Source organism: Podarcis liolepis (genome assembly GCF_965112155.1).
Source record: "Podarcis liolepis genome assembly, chromosome: 8".
NCBI lineage: Eukaryota > Metazoa > Chordata > Lepidosauria > Squamata > Lacertidae > Podarcis > Podarcis liolepis.
The window spans coordinates 4,161,146-4,184,274 of NC_139560.1; the positions used below are offsets into that span (position 1 = coordinate 4,161,146).

At 47.5% G+C, this 23,129-nt stretch overlaps 1 protein-coding gene across 1 annotated transcript; it reads left to right on the forward strand.

The window, feature by feature from the left end:
• Positions 1-9,693: 9,693 nt before the first annotated feature.
• ARC (activity regulated cytoskeleton associated protein) lies at positions 9,694-12,487 on the forward strand. The gene has a single exon (XM_083518102.1). It carries the CDS (start codon positions 10,261-10,263, stop codon positions 11,479-11,481), a length of 1,221 nt encoding a protein of 406 aa, XP_083374228.1. The 5' UTR covers positions 9,694-10,260; the 3' UTR covers positions 11,482-12,487.
• Positions 12,488-23,129: the final 10,642 nt, after the last annotated feature.

Below are 23,129 nucleotides of genomic sequence, written 5' to 3' on the forward strand. Positions count from 1 at the left end.
TACCCTCATTTTATTACTGCGCAATCTCTGGGTTCAAGTCACACCACCAGAGAGAGAGAGAGAGAGAGAGAGAGAGAGAGGCACAAAGCTAATAAGGAAAATTGGTTTGTTGCTTCTCTTGATTAAACCTCCCTTGGCTTGAGCACGGCAGGCAAGTGATTATAAGTGGATCATAATCAATAGCTCATTAATATTATCCCTGCCCACTCATCCGCCCGCTGTGAAAATTAGGAGATGGCAAATTTCAATGGACTGAAGGGAGAATTTCTTAAAGGGGGAAACAGTCTCGGGGTTGTCAGAAATGTTTGCTCCGAAACCCTTGAAATAAAAGTGTGTGATGGAGAGCAACTTTGGAGCTGCCATTCATCTGCACTGCGCAAATAGCAACCATAACAATTAATGTAAATCATAGCTGCTCACAGCCATCATGTTTAAGCTCAGCCTCTGAGCTCTGCACCCACTCATCTCTCAGGTAGACCCCTGCCTGGAAGGTGTGGGTGTCTGACAATGAGGGACAATAGGCCACTTGCATCTCGAAGACAGAAGTGGAACAAATATCAGCATGGGTTAAACTTTTGAGTGGCGCAAGCCAAAGAAAACATTCTATGGCCTAAGACATTCTGAACTGTATTTCTGGTCTATAACTCAAAAGGGGTCGTTATTGTTGGTTTTTTATTATTAAATATTATAGCCACCTATGCATTTTCTTAGCCTTATGCCTTACCCGCTATTCCACCCGCTATGCCTTACCCGCTATTCCCTCCACAAAAGCATTGCTTGAGAGTGTACAGTTAGCTTGCCCAATTGACACAATGAGCTATTTTCGGTCAAGTTTTCTTTCAGTTTCCAGGTGACAATTGCAAAGCTACTAGCGTGTGGGACGTACCCCTTTGTGAAAACTATTCCTTTGGCAGCGGGGATTTTGTCCTTCTGAGCCAAAATCGTGTTTACGGAGGAGGAAAGTGTAAGCTCTTGGGAAGGTGAAAATGTACATGTGGTGCATAATCTATGAGAGCCGAGTTCAAGTTTTGCATCTGCCAGGAAATCACTGTGTGATCCTGGAGAGAACAATAAGAGTTAGCATTATAACCAGTGAAGAACCAGTGTGGCACAATGGTTAGAGTGTTGGTCAGACCTCACCTGGAGTACTGTGTCCAGTTCTGGGCACCACAGTTCAAGAAGGACACTGACAAACTGGAACGTGTCCAGAGGAGGGCAACCAAAATGGTCAAAGGCCTGGAAACGATGCCTTATGAGGAACGGCTAAGGGAGCTGGGCATGTTTAGCCTGGAGAATAGGAGGTTAAGGGGTGATATGATAGCCATGTTCAAATATATAAAAGGATGTCACATAGAGGAGGGAGAAAGGTTGTTTTCTGCTGCTCCAGAGAAGCGGACACGGAGCAATGGATCCAATCTACAAGAAAGAAGATTCCACCTAAACATTAGGAAGAACTTCCTGACAGTAAGAGCTGTTTGACAGTGGAATTTGCTGCCAAGGAGTGTGGTGGAGTCTCCTACTTTGGAGGTCTTTAAGCAGAGGCTTGACAACCATATGTCAGGAGTGCTCTGACGGTGTTTCCTGCTTGGCAGGGGGTTGGACTCGATGGCCCTTGTGGTCTATTCCAACTCTAGGATTCTATGATTCTATAACCTGGGAGATCAGGGTTTGAATCCACACTATGCCATGAAGCTCACTTTGGACCAGTCACCATCTCTTAGCCTAACCTACCTCACAGGGTCTTTGTGAGGATGAAATGGGGAGGAGGAGAACCGTGTGCACTACCTTGAGCTCCTTGGAAGATACAGCTGGTCTATAAATGTAATAAATGCGGTCATAATAAATAGGGCAACAGAGTTCAGAGCACCCTACATATAAATTACTGCAATCCTTAGAGCCACCATGTGAGATAACTCAGTGTTATTGCCTCTATGTTGCAGAATAAAGACTGAAAACATGACTTCTCTAAGGCCATCATATGGAGGCACCTGGGGTGGTGACACTTTGGCCACCTCATGAGAAGAGAAGACTCCCTGGAAAAGACCCTGATGTTGGGAAAGATGGAGGGCGCAAGGAGAAGGGGACGACAGAGGATGAGATGGTTGGACAGTGTTCTCGAAGCTACCAGCATGAGTTTGACCAAACTGCGGGAGGCAGTGGAAGACAGGAGTGCCTGGCGTGCTCTGGTCCAGGGGGTCACGAAGAGTCGGACACGACTAAACAACTAAACAACAACAACAGGGGTGGTGACAGGGATGTGAACGGAGTGGCAGAGTTGTCCCCATTCTCCATCTCACACAATGGTAATTAAAGGAATACAGTGACACTAGAAATTGGTGAAACCGTCAGTTTTGGCTTCTTGGTTTTATCCCCCCCCCCCAGTCCTATGTTCGTTTTCAACACTGGTTTCTAATTCCTCCTCCACCAAAAAATCCTCATGAAAATTCATCAGTATTTTAGTGAGAATTTCACCTGATGTTCACATGTTGACTGGCTGGCTCAGTTGGCTAGAGCATGGGGCTGATAACACCAAGGTTGCAGGTTCAATCCCGGTATGGGAGAGTTGCATATTCTGCATTGCAGGGGGTTGGACTGCATGATCCTTAGGGTCCCTTCCAATATACACCTATTTGCAAAACTATTTCCCTTAACATAATGATTTGTGTATATTATTTACACTAGCATATGCATTTTCATTCACACATTGTCCTCAGCATGTTTTTCTTTCTTTTTCGTGTATGTTACTTGGCTGGAGAACTATATTGCAAAATGTGGATAGTAGTGCAATTTTCAAGGGTAGCTGTGTTTCGACTCTTGTATTGTCTAGTTATCTCCCGCTTGGACTACTGCCATGCGATCTCCGTGGGGCTACCTTTGAAGGTGACCAGGAAACTATAACTAATCCAGAATGTGGCAGCTAGACTGGTGACTGGGAGCAGCCGCCGAAACCACATAACACCGGTCTTGAAAGACTTACACTGGCTCCCAGGACGTTTCTGAGCACAATTCAAAGTGTTGGTGCTGACCTTGAAAGACCTAAACGGCCTCGGTCTAGTATCCCTGAAGGAGCATCTCCACCCCCATCGTTCAGCCCAGACACTGATGTCCAGCACTGAGGGCCTTCTGGCGGTTCCCTCCCTGCGAGAAGTGAGGTTACAGGAAACCAGGCAGAAGGCGTTCTCGGTAGTGGCACCCGCCCTGTGGTAAGCCCTCCCATCAGATGTCAAAGAAATAAACAACTATCTGACATTTAGAAGACATCTGAAGGCAGCCCTGTTTAGGGAAGTTTTTAATGACTGATGTTTTAATGTATTTTTAATCTCTTGTTGGAAGCCATCCAGAGTGGCTGGGGAAAAGCCTTTTAGGGCTGGCAATTTTGGACAAAGTCACATTTTCTGTGCCTGATCTCTGCTGCACCATCCATAGTGGTGGTTACAGTATCAGACTAGGACCTGGGAGACCATGGCAGTGGCATAGCATGGGTTGCCAGAGCCCAGGGATGCACAGAGGGGGTGGGAGGGAAATGGACAGAGTATGCATGTACATTCAACACCTAACTGCATCTGTGTCACCCAGGAGATTGCAGCCACAGAGATAGGAAAAGAAGAGTTGTTCTGTTGTCTGGAGCGGTCACTTCCTGGTTCACATGGCAGCACCATTTTCAACGGAGCTCAGCAATGAAAGCACACGGCTGTATTACGGCAGTACTGGGTGTCGAAATTTTGCGCCCCCTAACAATTTTGCACCGGGGCAACTGCCCCATGCTACACCACTGGACCAGAGTTCAAGTTCTCACTCACTGGGTGACCTTGGGCCAGTCACTGCATCCCTCAGTCTCACCTACTTCACAGGGCTGTTGTGGAGATGAAAAGATGAGGGGCAGAACCATGTAAACCACCTTAAGCTCTTGGAGGAAAAAGTGGAGGGGGGTTGAATGCAATAAATAAATCATTTTTAATTGCTCTTGTTGTCCTGTTTTCAGTTTTTCTGAGCCAGCTTCCATCTGCCTGCCCCACTTCTCTTTCCACGCTCTCTGCAACCCGTCTATTTTCCTCCAGCTTTTCTCTGTCAATCTGCCATCTGCCTTTCTCTTCCCTTCTTGGTACTTCCGGCTCCTCCATCCATCTCCATTTCTGTCTCCCTCACCTTCCTTTTATTAGAAGCGCTAGAGGAATAGTTGCCATGGTATCAGCCAGATATTCCCCAGGAAACCCAAAAGGAAAGCCCTCTTCCATTTACTGTCTCTCCCCCTTTGAGAGACAAAAGCAGCATGCGAGAGAAAGGGGTTGGAATGGCACCAAAACTGGTGGAGGAAGGAGGATGGGCAAAAGTGAAAGAACTGAGGATTCCTAAAGAATCCCTGACAGGTGGTCATCAGACCTCTGTTTAAAGACCTCAAATGGAGGAAAACCCACAACCTCTTGAGGGAGTCCACTGTTGATCAGTTCTTACTGTCAGAAAGTTCTTCCTAATATATAGTTGGAATCTCCTTTCTTGTAATGTGAATCCATTGGTTCTGGGCTTACCCTCGGGGAGCAGCAGAAAACAAGCCTGCTTCTTCTGTCATGTGACATAGCCACTTCCGCCCTGCAGAGGAGGTGGTGTTGCGGGCATCATGACCCCACCATGCGCGTGGGGGCTGGAGCTCAGCCTCCGAGTGATTGAGGGAATCCCTGGCCGCGTCACCCCCTGGCCAGCCAATCAGCTGGCTCGGGAGGCATGGCCTGCTCTATTTAAAGCAGGCACGGCTGGGGATTTCCCTCTTTTGCTGCCTCCAGCTGTTCCTGTTTTCCACCCTCCCGCCCTATAAGGTTTTTGTTCCTTGACCTTGCTATGGACCTTGGTTGGTCACCGTTGAGGGACCTGGTAGGAATTTTTCCACTTGGGAAATTGGCACCAGCCACTTGGTTTTCACCTACCTCGTAGCAAATCGTCACAACTTCCTTGGTATTGGCGGTTAGGCATTGGTATTGCTCTGTAGATGGAAGAGGGGAGGAAGCGCCATCACCTGCCCCACCTATTGAAGGGTAGTCCGATAAAGGATTCTGGGGGGCGTGGCCCTGTCTGAAGCCTAAGGAGGTGAGGGCCTAAGGCACGCCCCCTAGCGGTGACCCTAAGGGAGTTCCTAGTTGATGTGCATCAGCAGGACTCCCCCTACTGGTGGTTAACCCTTCCTGGACTTCGAGAAGACAGGCTGGAGTCAGATATAGTCGGTTAGGACCAATGCCAAAGCCAATACCGCTCATCACCTGTAACCAATAAAGTTGTGGCCTTATTTAGCCCATTAACCTAAATAATTATGTCACTTGTCTTTATTGCCACTGGGGGAGACAGGAACTCGCCACGCAACCCTTTCAATGCTGGAAGATGGCCATCATATTACCTCTCCGTCTTCTTTCTGAGATGGTCCTCAAGAAGAGATAGCAAATCTCAGTTGAGTTGGGACACAGGCAGTGGAGTCATCAATTTAAATGCTCTTTCAACTGTGAATGGATTTGACTGCTCTTAGGGAACTTACTCACTATGGACCTCAGTTTTCCCTACCTGTGCAATGGGTGCAACATTAGCCAGCACCACACAGTTAAGGTAAGCAGAGGCTCAGCTGTATGTTTCAGGGTTTGCGCCCATTTCAGGATTTGAAGGCTCTCATTTGGATCAATCTATTTCCAGTCCAGTTTTCCTTTCACACCTGTTCTTACACCAGTCTCTGAAACCTGAATCAGCTCATGTCATACTGGAATTCACAAACACTGGATTCCTGAAGCTCCCTCGTCTCAGACAAGAGTCCACAGTTGACTTGTTGGAAAAGAACATAAGGTTTTCTTTTCTTGGAGGTTTCTGAGAATAATAATAATAATAATAATAATAATAATAATAATAATAATTTATTATTTGTACCCCACCCATCTGGCTGGGTTTCCCCAGCCACTCTGGGCGGCTTCCAACAAAGATTAAAAAAACATTAAAATGTCACACATTATAAACTTCCCCGAGGGCCTTCAAATGTCTTCTAAATGTCAGGTAGTTTTTTTATCTCTTTGACATCTGGTGGGAGGGCGTTCCATACGGCGGGTGCCACCACCGAGAAGGCCCTCTGTCTAGTTCCCTGTAGCTTTGCTTCTCACAATGAGGGAACTTCCAGAAGGCCCTCAGCGCTGGACATCAGCGTCCAGGCAGAACGATGGGGGTGGGGAGGCTCCTTCAGAGGCTGTTTAGGGCTTTAAAGGTCAGCACCAACACTTTGAATTGTGCTTGGAAACGTACTGGGTGCCAGTGTGGGTCTTTCAGGACCAGTGTTATGTGGTCTCGGCGGCCGCCCCCAGTCACCAGTCTAGCTGCCGCATTCTGGATCAGTTGTAGTTTCCCGGTCACCTTCAAAGGTAGCCCCACGTAGAGCGCATTGCAGTAATGCAAGTGGGAGATAACTAGAGCATGCACCACTCTGGCAAGGCAGTCCGTGGGCAGGTAGGGTCTCATCCTGCTCACCAGGTGGAGCTGTCCTGGATAGTCATACATCATGGATGCTTTAACTGAGATTCCTGCATTGAAGGGGATTAGACTGGATGACCCTTGGGATCCCTCTACAATTCTATGATTCTAAGCGCCTGCTGGATCAGGCCAATGGCCCATCTAGTCCAACATCCTGTTCTCACAGTGAACAACCAGGTGCCCCAAATCAGGATTCAAACGCAAAAGCCCTCTCTCCCTCTGGTGGTTTCTAACAACTTGTATTCAGAAGCACTGCTGCCTCCAGAGTGATCTGTCCAGAAACCACTGAGATACACATCTAGAATAAATGCCTATGGCATTTTAAACCTGGGTGAATTGATCCATTTCGCTAGGTGTGTTCATCTGATCTATTTTGCTGCCCCTTTAAGGAGTCTCAATTCTGTAACATGAAGGGGTTTAGCCAAGTCAGCTAAAGTTCCTGGGACTCTTGAGAGGGCCATGGGCTGCAAGAAGATCAAACCTATCCATTCTGAAGGGAATCAGCCCTGAGTGCTCCCTGGAAGGACAAATCCTGAAGCTGAGGCTCCAAGACTTTGGCCACCTCAGGAGAAGAGAAGACTCCCTGGAAAAGACCCTGATGTTGGGAAAGATGGAGGGCACAAGGAGAAGGGGACGACAGAGGACGAGATGGTTGGACAGTGTTCTTGAAGCTACCAGCATAGAATCGTAGAACTGTAGAATCACAGAATCATAGAGTTGGAAGAGACCACAAGGGCCATCGATTCCAACCCCCTGCCAAGCAGGAAACACCATCAGAGCACTCCTGACATATGGTTGTCAAGCCTCTGCTTAAAGACCTCCAAAGTAGGAGACTCCACCACACTCCTTGGCAGCAAATTCCACTGTCGAACAGCTCTTACTGTCAGGAAGTTCTTCCTAATGTTTAGGTGGAATCTTCTTTCTTGTAGTTTGGATCCATTGCTCCGTGTCCGCTTCTCTGGAGCAGCAGAAAACAACCTTTCTCCCTCCTCTATGTGACATCCTTTTATATATTTGAACATGGCTATCATATCACCCCTTAACCTCCTCTTCTCCAGGCTAAACATGCCCAGCTCCCTTAGCCGTTCCTCATAAGGCATCGTTTCCAGGCCTTTGACCATTTTGGTTGCCCTCCTCTGGACACGTTCCAGTTTGTCAGTGTCCTTCTTGAATTGTGGTGCCCAGAACTGGACACAGTACTCCAGGTGTGGTCTGACCAGAGCAGAATACAGTGGCACTCATGCTCATACAGCATGAGTTTGATCAAACTGCGGGAGGCAGTGGAAGACAGAAGTGCCTGCCATGCTCTGGTCCATGGGGTCACGAAGAGTCGGACATAACCAAACAACAACAAAAGTAATGGCAGAAATGCAAAATTCATAACTGAGCTCCTAAACTGTGTTGGGTGTTCTTCCTTCCACAAAATTAGCAGCACGTGGAGATAGAATGGGACCATTTGCTCCAAGTCTGGTCCTAGGATGTCTATGAGAAATTAGGAACATATCTTCAGCAGAAGGAAAGCATGCTGAATGTATGAAAGATTCCCGCATAAGCTAAAAATCTGGCCACTCAGGGTTCCAGATTATAGGGGCAGTCTATACACCTTTGACAGGGTTTCCTTCTGCAGATGTGGGTTTGTAGCCGGTGTGGGATGTGATATCTCTCCCTGTCTTCTCTCCCTCCGATGTTAATACATTGCTCTCTTCACATGCGAACTGCATATTCGGGGAAGGGCTTTAACTCGGTTGAAGAGCACCTGCTTGGCATTCAGAATGTCACAGGTTCCATTCCTGGCATAGGAACCGACCTCTGATCCACTACATAGTCCACCTCCCTCTCAAAAGCCCCAGGGAATAAAAATCACATTTTCAGAGACCCCTACAAAACAAAAACAAAAACACAGAGAGAGGGACCTGGAATTCAGTTAAACTCTACAGAATAATCCTTCACTCCAGCACCCCTTCTCCAAATCAGTTGTTGCATGCCTAAGAGTCTATCGCAAAGGGCACAACCTGTATCGAAAATTCGCAAAGCAGAAATTGCCGGGGTTCAGTTCCCTAGGAAACCTAGGCCACCTGTCACCCCACAACCAGACCACCCTAGATAAAAGAGACTCTGTGTTCCTCCAGGGGCACCTGAAAGACCCAATGCGAATTCAGCCCTGTGGTTATTTTTGATCGACTGATTCCACCCAGAACAGAGGCTAAGCAAATCGTGCATTTTGGGGAGTGGGAAGGAGGGAGGGGGTGTCCTGGTATGTACTCACCAAGTTACATAACCCTCCAACCTTGCTTAGTAAGTTCCAGGGAGCAGTCCCCCAATCCTAAAAAGGTATCATCATCACCCTGTCATCCCAGCCCTGCATCTCAATGACAGGCTGGAGTTCCGGAGGGGAAGCACACACACACACTGCCTCAATCTCCTTTTCCAGAAAGGGAATCTCTTTATCTCCTGGTTATATAAACCCCCGGTGTCCTTTTATGGTTCAGCTTCCTGCTTCATCAACGAGTGTGAGCTTCATCTGCGTCTGTGGGCTGCACCGTGTGATTAAGCAACTGATTCAAGCTTAGTAACTGGAAAGCTTTGAGATGGGTGGACTTAATTGGCTGGAAACCCTGGAAGGGTAGGACTCCCCCCCCCCCACCGTTTTAACCTGCAGCATATTGACAGCTCTCCCCCCCTTCCACCCCCCCCATATATGGTTACGATTGCATAACAGAAACCGGCTGGAGGCAAAATTCCCACCTCCCGTTAGGAAAATAAAACCAGTGTCCCTTTCAACTTTGCCCAGCCATTGACTCCTTAGCCTCTAATAATGAGGGTTTGCACAGGTGTGGGTGAGTGTGTCATGTGTGGGGGCAGGTGGGTGAGCAACTCACAGCTGGCCAGCAGAGGGTGGGTGACACAGGGAGCTTTTAAGCCATCTCCCTCGTGCCACGGGGTCTTTCGGGGTCTGAGGACTTTTGCAAAAAGGGCCTTTCTGGATAAAGGGTTGGGCGATGAATAAGACCTTTTCTTTGGGGGGGGGGAGTGGAGAGGGGGAGAAAGGGGGAGCTGAAAGGGGTGAGGAGAAAAGGTAGGAATTACTCATCCATCCATCCAACTGTCTCCAGAACCTTTAAAGTGCTTCTCGCCTCAAGTCTGGGGGTGTGTGGAAGGGGGTGGGAGAAGCTAAAGGGAGCTGGGGAGGGCGAGGGAGAGAGATGCTTGCCAGGAGCTGTGTTTTCCACTGAATCTTTCTCCTCCAATCAGCAGCAAGATGCCGATGAGCACAGAGGCTTGGCTACGCCCACATAGGGAGGTGTGTGGTGTATAAGTATAGGGATCCGTCTGAGCTAGTGGCACATCACAGAGAGAAAGCAAATAGCTCTCTGTTTTCCAGCTAAGCAGAGGAGAGAGAGATTCAGACACTTGTTAGCGTGAAGTTCAAGGAAGACTCGAAAGCAAGGAAGCAGCAGCGGGAACGACACAGGCAACAGCGGAGAGCGTTACCACTTGCTGGGGAAGTTCTCGACAGCTCAGCTCGGGGATTAAGGACTCCTGGGAGACAGAGGAAGGACCAGACACTGAAGAGAACTTTTTATTGTCCTGGACTTTGGCTGTAGCACAAGGGCAGTTGGAAGGCAAGACTTCCCAGGGTGATTTTCTTGATTTGGTTGTGTTTGTAATTTGCAGGGGAAACGGGTAGTCCATTTCTGGACTGGGTGGTTGCGACTTTTGGAGAGAGTCTGTCAAGGGGGCGAAAGCTTGATTAGCCCACAGCTAGGAAACATGCAGTTGGACAACATCAACCAGGTGAACCTCCACTCTTTCCAGGGCCACCGCGGCGTGGCCAATAACAACAAGCCCAATGTGATCCTCCAGATAGGGAAGTGCAGGGCGGAGATGCTAGACCACGTCAGGAGGACCCACCGGCACCTCCTGACCGAGGTGTCAAAGCAGGTGGAGCGGGAGCTGAAAGGCCTGCAGAAGTCGGTGGGGAAACTTGAGAACAACCTTGAGGACCATGTCCCCTCAGCTGCTGAGAACCAGAGGTGGAAGAAGTCCATCAAGGCCTGCCTGTCTAGATGCCAGGAGACCATTGCTCACTTGGAGAGGTGGGTCAAGAGAGAGATGAATGTCTGGAAGGAAGTGTTCTTCCGCCTGGAGAAGTGGGCTGACCGGCTCGAGTCTGGTGGGGCAAAGTACTGCCATGGAGACAACCACAGGCAGACTGTCTCGGTAGGGGTGGGAGGCCCAGAGATCAGGCCCAGTGAAGGGGAGATTTATGATTATGCCCTAGACATGAGCCAGATGTATGCCCTGACACCTCCTCCTACTGGGGATGTCCCTATCGTGCCTCAGTCCCATGATTCCTACCAGTGGGTCTCTGTCTCAGAAGATACTCCACCTTCCCCAGTGGAGACCCAGATTTTTGAGGACCCCAGGGAGTTCCTGACTCACTTGGAGGACTATTTGAAGCAGGTGGGTGGCACTGAGGAGTACTGGCTCTCTCAGATTGAGAACCACATGAACGGGCCAGCCAAAAAGTGGTGGGAGTACAAGCAGGACTCTGTCAAGAACTGGCTGGAGTTCAAGAAGGAGTTCCTTCAGTATAGTGAGGGCACCCTGACCAGGGATGCCATTAAGAGAGAGCTGGATCTCCCTCAGAAAGATGGAGAACCTCTAGATCAGTTCCTCTGGCGCAAAAGGGACCTGTACCAGACCCTCTACGTTGATGCTGAGGAGGAGGAGGTCATCCAGTATGTGGTAGGGACCCTCCAGCCCAAACTCAAACGCTTCCTCAGCCACCCTTACCCCAAAACTTTAGAACAGCTGATTCAGAGGGGCAAGGAAGTTGAGGTCAACTTTGACAACTCTGAGGAGCCCAGTCCCCAGAGGACCCCTGAGTTAAGGGACTCATTGGAAAGCCTCCCTCCCTCCACCACTGCCAGCCCAATCGCTAGTGACGGAACTCAACCCGAGGTTTCCGTCCCTACCACAGTGATATGAGCAGAGTAGTGTGAAACAGGTATGACAAAGAAGGGGGTTGGTGGATTAGTTAGGAAGGCAGTTTCCTTTCATCTGAGAACTTCAGCCATGGTGGGTCTGAAGATACACTCAGCCTAATGACCGGTAGGAGGAAAATCTAATTTTCTTCAAGATCAACCATGCTGAGAGCGTGGCTAGCCTGAATCACTCAAGATGGTTCAAGCTGGATAATGGATGGCTCTTTTGAGGATTTCTTTTTAAAAAGCCATTGCAAGGACTGGACTATGTCAGAAAGACAAACCAGCCTCTTCGTCGTGGCAGAGGCAGCCACACCTCCTGGGGCACAGCTTCCCAGGGAATTTCATCGGGCATGACAGAAGGATTTCCTTCTTGCTCACATCAGTCCTTTCCTTCAAGGTGCTTTTCCTTCCAGACATTCTCCTCCCCGCTTCTGGGAACCATCAGTGGACTTTCACTAACTCTCTTGAAAGCTGTTGGTTTCCCCCTCTTTCTCCTGCTTCTTCCAACTTTTCAGCTGAGCTCCAAACAGTTTGGGGAAGGGAACTTTTAACAAGTTTGGGGGAGGTCCTGAAGGACTTCAGCAGGAGTTTCAGCCATCCAATTAACCCATCCCCTGCTCTCACCCAACTCTCATGTTTCCATCTCCAAGTGGACCTCTGGATTCTCTTTGGCTTTGACTTGGGCATTCAGGTCTTTCAGCTCCAGAAGGATCATCAGCCACACATTCCAGAGTGGCCATGAGCCTGATGCTTTGCTCCTCTACATTCTAGATTTTGGGAAGATAGGGCTTTGCGAGGGTGGGGCGCCTACTTCTCACATCAAGATCCTAAACAGAAAAAAACAAAAACCACTCTAAAGTTGTAGAGGGGTTAGTTTCCTAGACTATTTTTTTTTAAAAAAATAGTTGCATACAAACACAACTTGAATTAAGAAGTCATGCCACCTTAATCTCTACACCAAGAAGATAGAGATGGCACATCCATTGAACACCTTTGAGAATTTTTTTTTAAAATAAAGAAAGTTAAACGGCTTTCCCCAATGCTGAGAAGCAAAAGACAGGCAACTTTGAGAAACTTTGGTAGTTGGAGAGAGGAAAAAACGAAACATGAAGCATGAAGTTTCTGCTACAGAAAGTCTGCGCCCTCTACAGTCGTAGAACTGAAGGAAGGAATCAGCTGTAGCCTTTTAGAATGGCTTGCTAGTCCATAGGACTAGAAGAAGGCAGAACTCGCACGGAGACCTGCTCCTGGCTCCACTGATGCAAGAGAAGCAGTGAAGAGCAAGATATCACCCCAACCGTTGAGAGCCTTCAGGGTGCGACTTCTTCCCACAGGCTACAGGTAAGATACAAATCTTCCCGGCTCATTGACTTTATGCCAGTAGGGTTGACAAATATAGCCTTCAAACTTGGAGAAACAAAGTTCAGCTGTATTAAAGTCAGATATGGGTGGGTAGGGATAATTAGGGAAGTGGAAAGATGCCATTTCCAAACGGGACTTATGAACTGTGGTCCATGTTAATTTGCAGAAGAGATGCTTAAATCTAGGACTGATGTTGCTAGGAGAAAGCAAATATCTTTAGAGAGGCTGTGTGGACTTGGGTTAGTGAAATCTCTCTCCCACCATCAGCAGGAGTAGTCAACATAGTGCCCTCTAGATGTTGCTGGACTTGATGGGGTTGATGGGAGTTGTAGTCCAATAACATCTGGAGGGCACCTTGTTGTATGCCCCTGTTTTACAAGACAGAGTTAGAAGAAACCCCAGCAGTTGCCTAACCTAATTTCCCTCTCTGTATACTTGAGAGCTGCTTATCACTCTGCCTTTCATGTTCTGGATAGGGGAAGGCTTTTCAGCACTCTATCTTTTAGCACTCTATCAGCTTCCAAGTATGATTCCTCCCGCACCCTTCCCCAGGATCATTTGAGTGGTTTGCAGAAAGCAAAAAGAGTCAGTTCTTCCCATTTCTGAAAGAGCCAAAAGCAAAATAGGGAGCATTCATTCCTAGAGACCAGGCAGATCTCCAGCTACCATGCATAAGCGTATGCCCAGCTATGGACAGTCTGCTGTCAGAGTGATGCTCATTCAGACAAAGAATTGTTGCTGGAGCTCACAGAGAGAAGGGGAACAATAGCTAATGCAGAGGTACATTGTGTTGCTGAAGCTGATCTGGCTCACAGCTCATGTTCCGCTTTCTGTTTTTTCTTTTCTTTCAGTGACTCATTCAAAAGCGGTTGGGAGCGAAGCACTTCTTGAATTGCATGTGGAGCAGAGATGGAGGCAGAAGGGCGGCTCAGAAAGTCCCATCATGCAGTCGGGCTGGATGGACGTCAGATTCCGAAAAGCTCCTGCAGCTCCTGTTCGGAGATCACTTGGAGAAGGTAAATAGCTGTCTGCAATCATGGCTTAATTCTAGTCCAACCCCAGCAGACGCCAACTTCTGAATGCCCATTGTACCTATTAATCCCTAATGAGTCCTTCCCACTCAAAGGATACACTTAGTTTCCTGTGTTCTGAAACGCTGCTTTGCAACTATGACGTAGCAAATCCCCCCCTTTGTTTGGCGATTGTTCAGTACTCTGTTTCCATAGTGGCCAAAGAGATGCCCATAGGAAGTTCTCAAGCAGAAGCTGAGTGCAGCAGCTCCTCAACCACCTGCCATTCCCAGCAGCTGGTATTTCAAGGTCTACTTCCTCTGACAGCCCAAACCTCTGTAGATCTTCTCTCCATTTTCCTAATTCACCATCTAACCTTCACATCCCTTTCTTGCAGGAAGTTGTTGTCCTTCTGAAGATAGAAAGAGTCAGCTCCTTGATTCATCACTCCCATGTTGAGTCATCACTCCCATGTTGGCAAGCAGCTGGCACCTATGAAAGTACATCTCAGAAAGATCGACATCTGGAAGAAAATGCCAACTCTGCTAACATGCCAGAAAAGATGCTTCAGCTACGAGGGCAGAGAAAAATCACATCTATACATGATGCAACCAGCAAAGGGGGGAAATGTGTTCCAGGGACCACACTCATTGCGGAAACTGCAAAGACTCAAAGTGTCAACTATAGCAATATGATTTATGGGATTGGGGGCATGAAGGGTGGCTGAAGGTCTGAAGAACTTGAATGCAAGACCTGACTAAGGAATGGAATACTGTAACTGGGGTGTTGCTTATTGATTGTAGCTGGGGGTGACAGTGAGGGTTTTGTGGGCAGGGCAGGGAGGTAAGGTAAAAATTCATTTCCTGTTCAGATTAAAGAGCTCAGTCCACTATATCCTGAGAACTCTACTGGCCAGAGAGAACTCCACTGTCCATGGAGCTTGGGCAGTCAAAGCTGAAGATTTTTTGAACACTTTTATGTTCAGAAAAGCACATTGGAATCAAATATGTTTGGCTGAATGGCCAGGTGGGTGGAGTAGCCTTAGGACAGCTGGCAATCAGGTACGAGATGAATGGGCATGTCCAGCATCTCACACAGGCCAGAAGAACCACAAGGAAGTCCATTTCTTTGGCTGCTCGGCTGCTCCCATTTTTCTTTCTTTCTTGAGCTAACTAGTAAGCAAAGACATGCACACCATTGTATGCAGTGTGCATTTAACTAAAACTTTTTTTGATGTTCAAAGAAGTTTCACTTCATATTCCACCTGTCAAACAGGTTGGGTTGGAGATGGTTTTGGATTTTGTTTCTTCTTTCTTCCAAAACTACTTGGCCTACAGCTCTTGTGTAGGTTCCGAATGTCTATAAATGTATGTCAATGTGCCAAATCATCTCATATTGCCATATTCTGATATCTTCCAGCTCACAGCTAAGAAGGCGCTAGACACCTTCAGCTGTCTAAAGAAGAATATTCAGGGACAGGACAATTACATTTAAAAATAAATAAATGAATGAATGCTAACCTGAAGAAGATGGTGGACCTTCAGAGAGTCTTAAATATCATTTTCTTCTATCTCTTGACCACCACCCCACTAACTCTTCAGGCATTAATTGGAATGACACCTATGTGACATTATAGTACTGGGGTTCTTTAGGGAGTGGACCAATAAGATCACTGTCTTTTTCACTACACCAATGGCTTCTAACCAATGGGAGCTTGCTAATTCACCATCAAGTTCTCATTGAGAGATTTGATGGTGTTCATCTTGTGAGGGAGAGTCAGGGACAAGGTTATGTGTGCGAAATATGTATGTAGAACCAAAACCTAATCTAGTTCATTGTGTTCCATTATTCCAAGAAAGCTGTTTTCTATTTCTGGTTTTATTTTCACTATTGAGCATTCATCAGTCCACTGTGGGTTGCATGGAAGGTGAACTTACTGATGCATTATGAATTGTGTCGATAAATGGGCTTGGGGATTCAATATTCAACGTATGCCCTAACCACTTGACTCTCTTCTGATTGTACGAGGCCACTTATTCCTTATGGTATCACTTTGGTGGTGAAACATAAGAGGCTGTGTCAGCCCCTGCTTTTGATAGAAATGAATAAAAATAAAACAAAGACAGCGTTCTTCAGCTGCAAAGCAATTGTAGCAAAGTCTGTTCATAGCAAGAAAATGTTCGGTTCTTCTTCTTTTTTTGTAGATTTCTATAATAAAACATTGTGATAACTGACTAAAAGAACCCCAGTCTTGACTCTCATTCATCCTTTCCTGCCCACCCACACAATTGATCTGTTGAAAGCTTGGGATTACAAGGGCACAGGTTGCAAGCTTTAGACTAGCTTGCTTTTCCTGTATCTGAAGAAGTGTGCATGCACACGAAAGCTCATACCAGTAATAAACTTAGTTGGTCTCTAAGGTGCTACTGGAAGGATTTTTTTTTATTTTGTTCTGACTACAGCAAACCAACACAGCTACCTACCTGTAACTTTTCCTGTGCAGTTTAGCTGGGCTTACAGCAAAGGCATAGCTAGGGGCAGTGAATCTGGACCCAGGTGGGGGTGCAGGCATGAAGGCAAGGGCAAAAATCACTTGTCAGACTATGAATAAGTGCATGACTTATATGAGTGCAGTGCTGCAGCATTGCTGACATGGTGAGATCAAATGTGAGAGAAGCTTTCTACCCTTCCTCTCCACCTTCTCCTCCCTCTGGATGCTTTGAGTCCTTGCTTGTAGTAATTTCTAATGTGGCTATTGCAGTAAAGTGATTTATTCTCTAGGAGGTGCTGCCCTTGTCAAGAGCACAAGAGGCTCCAGGCTACTAGATCAAGGGAAGTAATAGTGCCACTGTATTCTGCTCTGGTCAGACCTCACCTGGAGTACTGTGTCCAGTTCTGGGCACCACAATTCAAGAAGGACACTGACAAACTGGAACGTGTCCAGAGGAGGGCAACCAAAATGGTCAGAGGCCTGGAAACGATGCCTTATGAGGAACGGCTAAGGGAGCTGGGCATGTTTAGCCTGGAGAAGAGGAGGTTAAGGGGTGATATGATAGCCATGTTCAAATATAGAAAAGGATGTCACATAGAGGAGGGAGAAAGGTTGTTTTCTGCTGCTCCAGAGAAGCGGACACGGAGCAATGGATCCAAACTACAAGAAAGAAGATTCCACCTAAACATTAGGAAGAACTTCCTGACAGTAAGAGCTGTTCGACGGTGGAATTTGCTGCCAAGGAGTGTGGTGGAGTCTCCTTCTTTGGAGGTCTTTAAGCAGAGGCTTGACAACCATATGTCAGGAGTGCTCTGATGGTGTTTCCTGCTTGGCAGGCAGGGGGTTGGACTCGATGGCCCTTGGGGTCTCTTCCAACTCTATGATTCTATGATTCTATGATTCCATGATTCCATGATTCTACTGGCTCGCTTTGCTCATGCAGTCAGCAGAAGGTTCAATTCTTGGCAGTGTGTCCAGTTTTAAAAAGTCAGGTAGCAACAGGTGATGGGGAAGATTCATTCTCTGCCTGACACTGGGGAAACCAGTCAAAACAGGTTGGAGTGAGGAACCTTTTCTTGAGATCAAGGGTTGCATGGCTTTCTGGGCTACTTCCTGAGGTGTGAGGGGGTCACAGGCAAAAGTGGATGGAGCAATGAACATATTTCCTTTGTAAACACACACAAACCTCTCTGTATTCTCCATCCAGACACACAAACAACACTATCAGAGCTCAGGGACACAACCCAGCTAGGCAAAAATGCACTAGGAGGGTGTGAAGGTAGAACAAGGGCTCCCTCAATCTTCTTAAGAAGATGGCGCCTGTAATTTGTAGTGCAGTTGTGGACTACACTGCAGAGCTGACTTGGGAGGCATGGAAAGATGTACCTATTCTTGTGGAGTGGTTGACTAGATGGTTTGACTATGTATCTCGGTATAACGATCCTATGAATAACTCTTGTAGCAATAGACCACCAGGACAGAGAAGGGAAAGCTCATATCTCTACAGTGGATAGTTAAACTATGGAACTCACTCCCACAGGGGGATGCGAACATTGCCATCTTGGATGGCTTTGAGAGAAGTTTGGACAAATTTGTGGAGTAACAAGGGTATTGATGGTTACTAGCCATGATGGCTCTTAGCCATGATACCTCCATGGTTGAAAGCAGAAATGCTTATGAATAAGAATAATAAGAATAAGAATATCTTTATTCTCATTGCCCCCTTCGGGGACAACGAAATTACTTGACTGCTCCATAAAAACACTAATTAAACAATACAATATAATACAGCAAGGGAGATTAGATGACTTTCAAAGTCTGGGCTTCCCATTCAGGGCCGAGATCGCTCTGGAGAAGAAGCTGTTCTTAAGACGGCTCGTTCTTGTCTTCATCGTCCTGTATCTCCGTCCCGACAGCAAGAGCTCGAAGAGACAGTGACCAGGATGCGATGGATCTTTTACTATGTCCAGTGCCTTCCTATGGCACCTTGTGGCATAAATCTGCTCTAAGGTGGAGAGTGGGCAGCCAACAATGCTCTCTGCTGCCTTAACAACCCTGCACAATCCCATCCTGTCCTGGGTAGTACAGCTTCCGTACCGCACACATAAGCCATAAGTGAGCACGCTCTCAATGGCACAGTGATAGAAGGCAAGCAGCAGTTTCTGCGGAAGATGGTTTTTCCTTAGTATTCTCAAAAAGTACAGTCTCTGCTGCGCCTTCTTCACAAGCCCCCTTGTGTTGACACTCCAGGACAGATCCTCTTGTAATTCAATGCCCAGAAATCTGAACGTTGTTACCCTCTCCACACAGACCCCATCAATCAAAAGTGGCTGGACGTTGCTCTTCTGTCTCCTGAAGTCCACCACAAGCTCCTTTGTCTTCCTTGTATTTATGAGCAAGTTGTTAGCTCTGCACCACTCTGTCAGCCGCTCCACCTCATCTCTATAATCTGTTTCACCCTCCCTTTCAGAGATGAGCCCAGTACTACAGGAGATGAGATTGCTTTTGTGCTCAGGTCCTGCTTCAAAAGTCCCCGCTGGCATTTGTTTAGCCATTGTGAGAGCAGGATGGTGACTAGATGGACCACTGATGTGGTCAAGCAGGGTTTTTCTTATGGTCAGTGGGCACATGTTATCAATTCTGATTGCTCTTGGGCCTCCTGAGCTTTACTTGAGTTCTTTAACAGATGGCATTTGAACTTAAGGCCTGATCTGTGAACATATGCCAAATTAGAACTTTGCTTTATCTAACCCTGTACTGTTTTGGGGGGACAGGGTGGGTGTGGAGGACTCCCAGGTCCTGAATGGGGTAACTGTGCCCCTGAAGGACCAGGTATGCAGCCTGGGAGTCATTTTGGACTCACAGCTGTCCATGGAGGCACAGGTCAATTCTGTGTCCAGGGCAGCTGTTTATCAGCTCCGTCTGGTACGCAGGCTGAGACCCTCCCTGCCCACGGACTGTCTGGCCAGAGTAGTGCATGCTCTAGTTATCTCCCGCTTGGACTACTGCAATGTGCTTTATGTAAGGCTACCTTTGAAGGTGACCTGGAAACTACAACTAATCCAGAATGTAGCACCTAGACTGGTGAGCAGCCGCCGAGACCACATAACACTGGTCTTGGAAGACCTACATTGGCTCCCAGTACGTTTCCAACCACAATTCAAAGTGATGGTGCTGACCTTTAAAGCCCTAAACGGCCTTGGTCCAGTATATCTGAAGGAGCATCTCCACCCCCATCATTCAGCCCAGACACTGAGGTCCAGCTCTGAGGGTCTTCTGGCAGTTCCCTCACTATGAGAAATGAGGTTACAGGGAACCAGGCAGAGGGCCTTCTCGGTAGTGGTGCCTGCCCTGTGGAATTACCTCCCTTCAGATGTTAAGGAAACAAACAACTACCTGACTTTTAGAAGACTTCTGAAGGCAGCCTTGTTTAGGGAATTTTTTTAATGTCTAATGTTTTACAATTTTTTAATGTGCTGTAAGCTGCCCAGAAGGTCAGCAGTTCGAAACCCCGTGATGGGGTGAGCTGCCGTTGCTCAGTCTCTGCTCCTGCCAACCTAGCAGTTCGAAAGCACGTCAAAGTGCAAGTAGATAAATAGGTACCACTCCGGTGGGAAGGTAAATGGTGTTTCCGTGTGCTGCTCTGGTTTGCCAGAAGCGGTTTAGTCATATGCTGGCCACATGACCCGGAAGCTGTACGCCGGCTCCCTCGGCCAATAAAGCAAGATGAGCGCCACAACCCCAGAGTCGGCCACGACTGGACCTAATGGTCAGGGGTACCTTTACCTTTACCTTTTAAGCTGCCCAGAATGGCTGGGGAAACACAGCCAGATGGGTGGGGTATAAATAATAATAATAATAATAATAATAATAATAATAATAATAATAATTCCATCTGGCAGCAGATCTCCAGAATCTTCCCCAGCCTTTCTGCCAATGTTGCCTCTTGACAGGGGATGCTCAGGTCTGACTGTTAAGTGTGTGGCTCTACATGAAGCTACAGCCCCCTTCACACTATATAAACAAAACCTTCAGCCTTCCTCCTCTGCCGCCCCTCATCTGAGTTGTCGCATCTGCTGAATCATAAATCTACTACAAGCAGAAAGGTCTGTGATCTCCAGTTCTTCTGCCATCTGTGGAGGACCCGTTGGTGGGAGGGATCCATCTGGTTCTGATTCACTGAAATTAGCCATGCTCAAGATACACTTTCTGGCCTTCTGTATCCAGTCCCCTCCCCTCCTTCTCTTGCCCTCTGTTGAAATCTTGTTCTCGGCAACATCTCCCAGTCCCAGATTGGTCATCCCTTTGCTATAGTGGCTGCCGCTGGGCTACTATTTTTATTTGTTTTGTGGTAATCCTACCCATTTTGACCAAACTGCGGGAGGCAGTGGAAGACAGGAGTGCCTGGCGTGCTCTGGTCCAGGGGGTCACGAAGAGTTGGACACGACTAAATGACTAAACAACAACAACAAAATCCTACCCATTGGAGTGACCAGGATCTGGCATGGAATAATAGGCGGCCAAAACAACACAGAAACAGACCTTAATTTGAAGGAGTGGTGCACAGTTTAATATGAGTTTTAAACAGTGCAGTTATTCTAAAAAAAGAGGTGCCAGAACTCAACATGAACACTTCCCTTGTTCCTCATCATAATAAATAAATAATAATAATAATAATTTATTTATTATTTATACCCCGCCCATCTGGCTGGGCTTCCCCAGCCACTCTGGGCGGCCCCCAACAAAATATTAAAATACCGTAATGCATCAAACATTAAAAGCTTCCCTAAACAGGGCTGCCTTCAGATGTCTTCTAAAAGTCTGGTAGTTGTTCTTTTCTTTGACATCTGGTGGGAGGGCATTCCACACCAGTGTGTGACCTTCTGCCTGGTTCCCTGTACAGTGGTGCCTCGCAAGACGAAAAGAATCCGTTCCGCGAGTCTCTTCGTCTTGCGGTTTTTTCGTCTTGCGAAGCAAGCCCATTAGTGGCTTAGCGGATTAGCGCTATTAGCGGCTTAGCGGGCTTAGCGGATCAGCTGATAAGAGGTTTAGCGGCTTAGCGGATCAGCTGTTAAGCGGCTTAGCGGCTTAGGATCAGCTGATAAGCGGCTTAGCGGCTTGGGAAAAGGGGGGGGGGAAACCCCACAGGAACTCGCAAGACATTTTCGTCTTGCGAAGCAAGCCCATAGGAAATTCGTTTTGCAAAGCACCTCCAAAACGGAAAACCCTTTCGTCTAGCGGGTTTTTCGTCTTGCGAGGCATTCGTCTTGCGGGGCACCACTGTAACTTGGCTTCTTGCAGTGAGGGAACTGCCAGAAGGCCCTCAACGCTGGACCTCAGTGTCTGGGTAGAATGATGGGGGTGGAGACGCTCCTTCAGATATACTGGACCAAGGCCATTTGGGGCTTTAAAGGTCAGCACCCGCACTTTGAATTGTGGCAATGGAGTCCACCTGAGAGGTGCTGGAACTGAGTTCTGACAAGTCCTGGCTGGAAAAAAGCCTTGGTTTTAAATCTTAATTAAACATATGGTCAGGAGAGGAAAAGAGACTCCCATAGGCTGACTGCATAAATCTCCTTCTTCCTGCTCTGCTTGCTGCCAGACCACCACCCTTTTTTGACAGTCTCAGGTTGGTCTAGGTGGCCCTGATCTGCGCTGGGGCTGCCACAACCCAATTCAGCTGAAACCTGGGTTGGCATCAATGCAATCTGGTCCTGAATCGAGGATTCGGATGGGGAACCCAATGTGCAGCCCTCATCATGTGTACTGAACACCTGAACCAGGTATAAGTCATGAACTCTGTAATTGTCATAATGAAATCAGTGCGAACTGGTCAGTTCCCAGCGGGGGACTCCTTGGGAGGGCCAGAGAAACACAGTGTTGTGAAAAGTAAGTAATTTGTCAGCTCTGATTCTGCAAGCAGAGGTCGGTAGAATAGTTTTGATTAGTAAGCCATGGACGTCACTCTCCTTCACTGCTGACTCTCTTAATTATCCTAATAATACGGTGCTCTTCTGACATTCTGTGAACCATATGGGAATTGGTTTATCCACATGCATCTCTTGTGTGCCTCAGAGAATGTTTATACAGCTCTGTCACGTGCCAGAACTAAAACTTTCCCCACACAGTTCCTGAACACAGTTTCTGCAAGAAACTGACCGTGTGATCAGACCAGAGGTCATTCAAACATTCCCTGAAGGAATATTTGGGTTCAACTTGGGTCTGGAAACCCAAGGCAGGAATGTCCAACAGGTAGATTGTGATCTACCGGTAGATCGCAGGGGTACCCCAGGTAGATCACGGAATGAAGTTTAGTGACCGTCTTTGGCCAACCCTCCCCTAAAAAAAGCTCAACAATGACAATGGGTAGATCACAGCCGGTCTTTTTATACTGTGAGTAGATCGCAGGCTCTTGAGAGTTGGACGTGGTTGTTCTAAGGAATGATTGAAGGAGTTGGGTATGCTTAGCTTGGAGAAAAGAAGACTGAGAGGTGCCATGATAAAGGTAAAGGTAAAGGGACCCCTGACCATTAGGTCCAGTTGTGACTGACTCTGGGGTCTCATCTCGCTTTATTGGCCAAGGGAGCCGGCGTACAGCTTCTAGGTCATGTGGCCAGCATGACTAAGCCGCTTCTGGCGAACCAGAGCAGCGTACGGAAACACCGTTTATCTTCCTGCTGGAGTGGTACCTATTTATCTACTCGCACTTTGAGGTGCTTTCGAACTGCTAGGTTGGCAGGAGCAGAGACAAAACAACGGGAGCTCACCCCGTCGTGGGTATTCGAA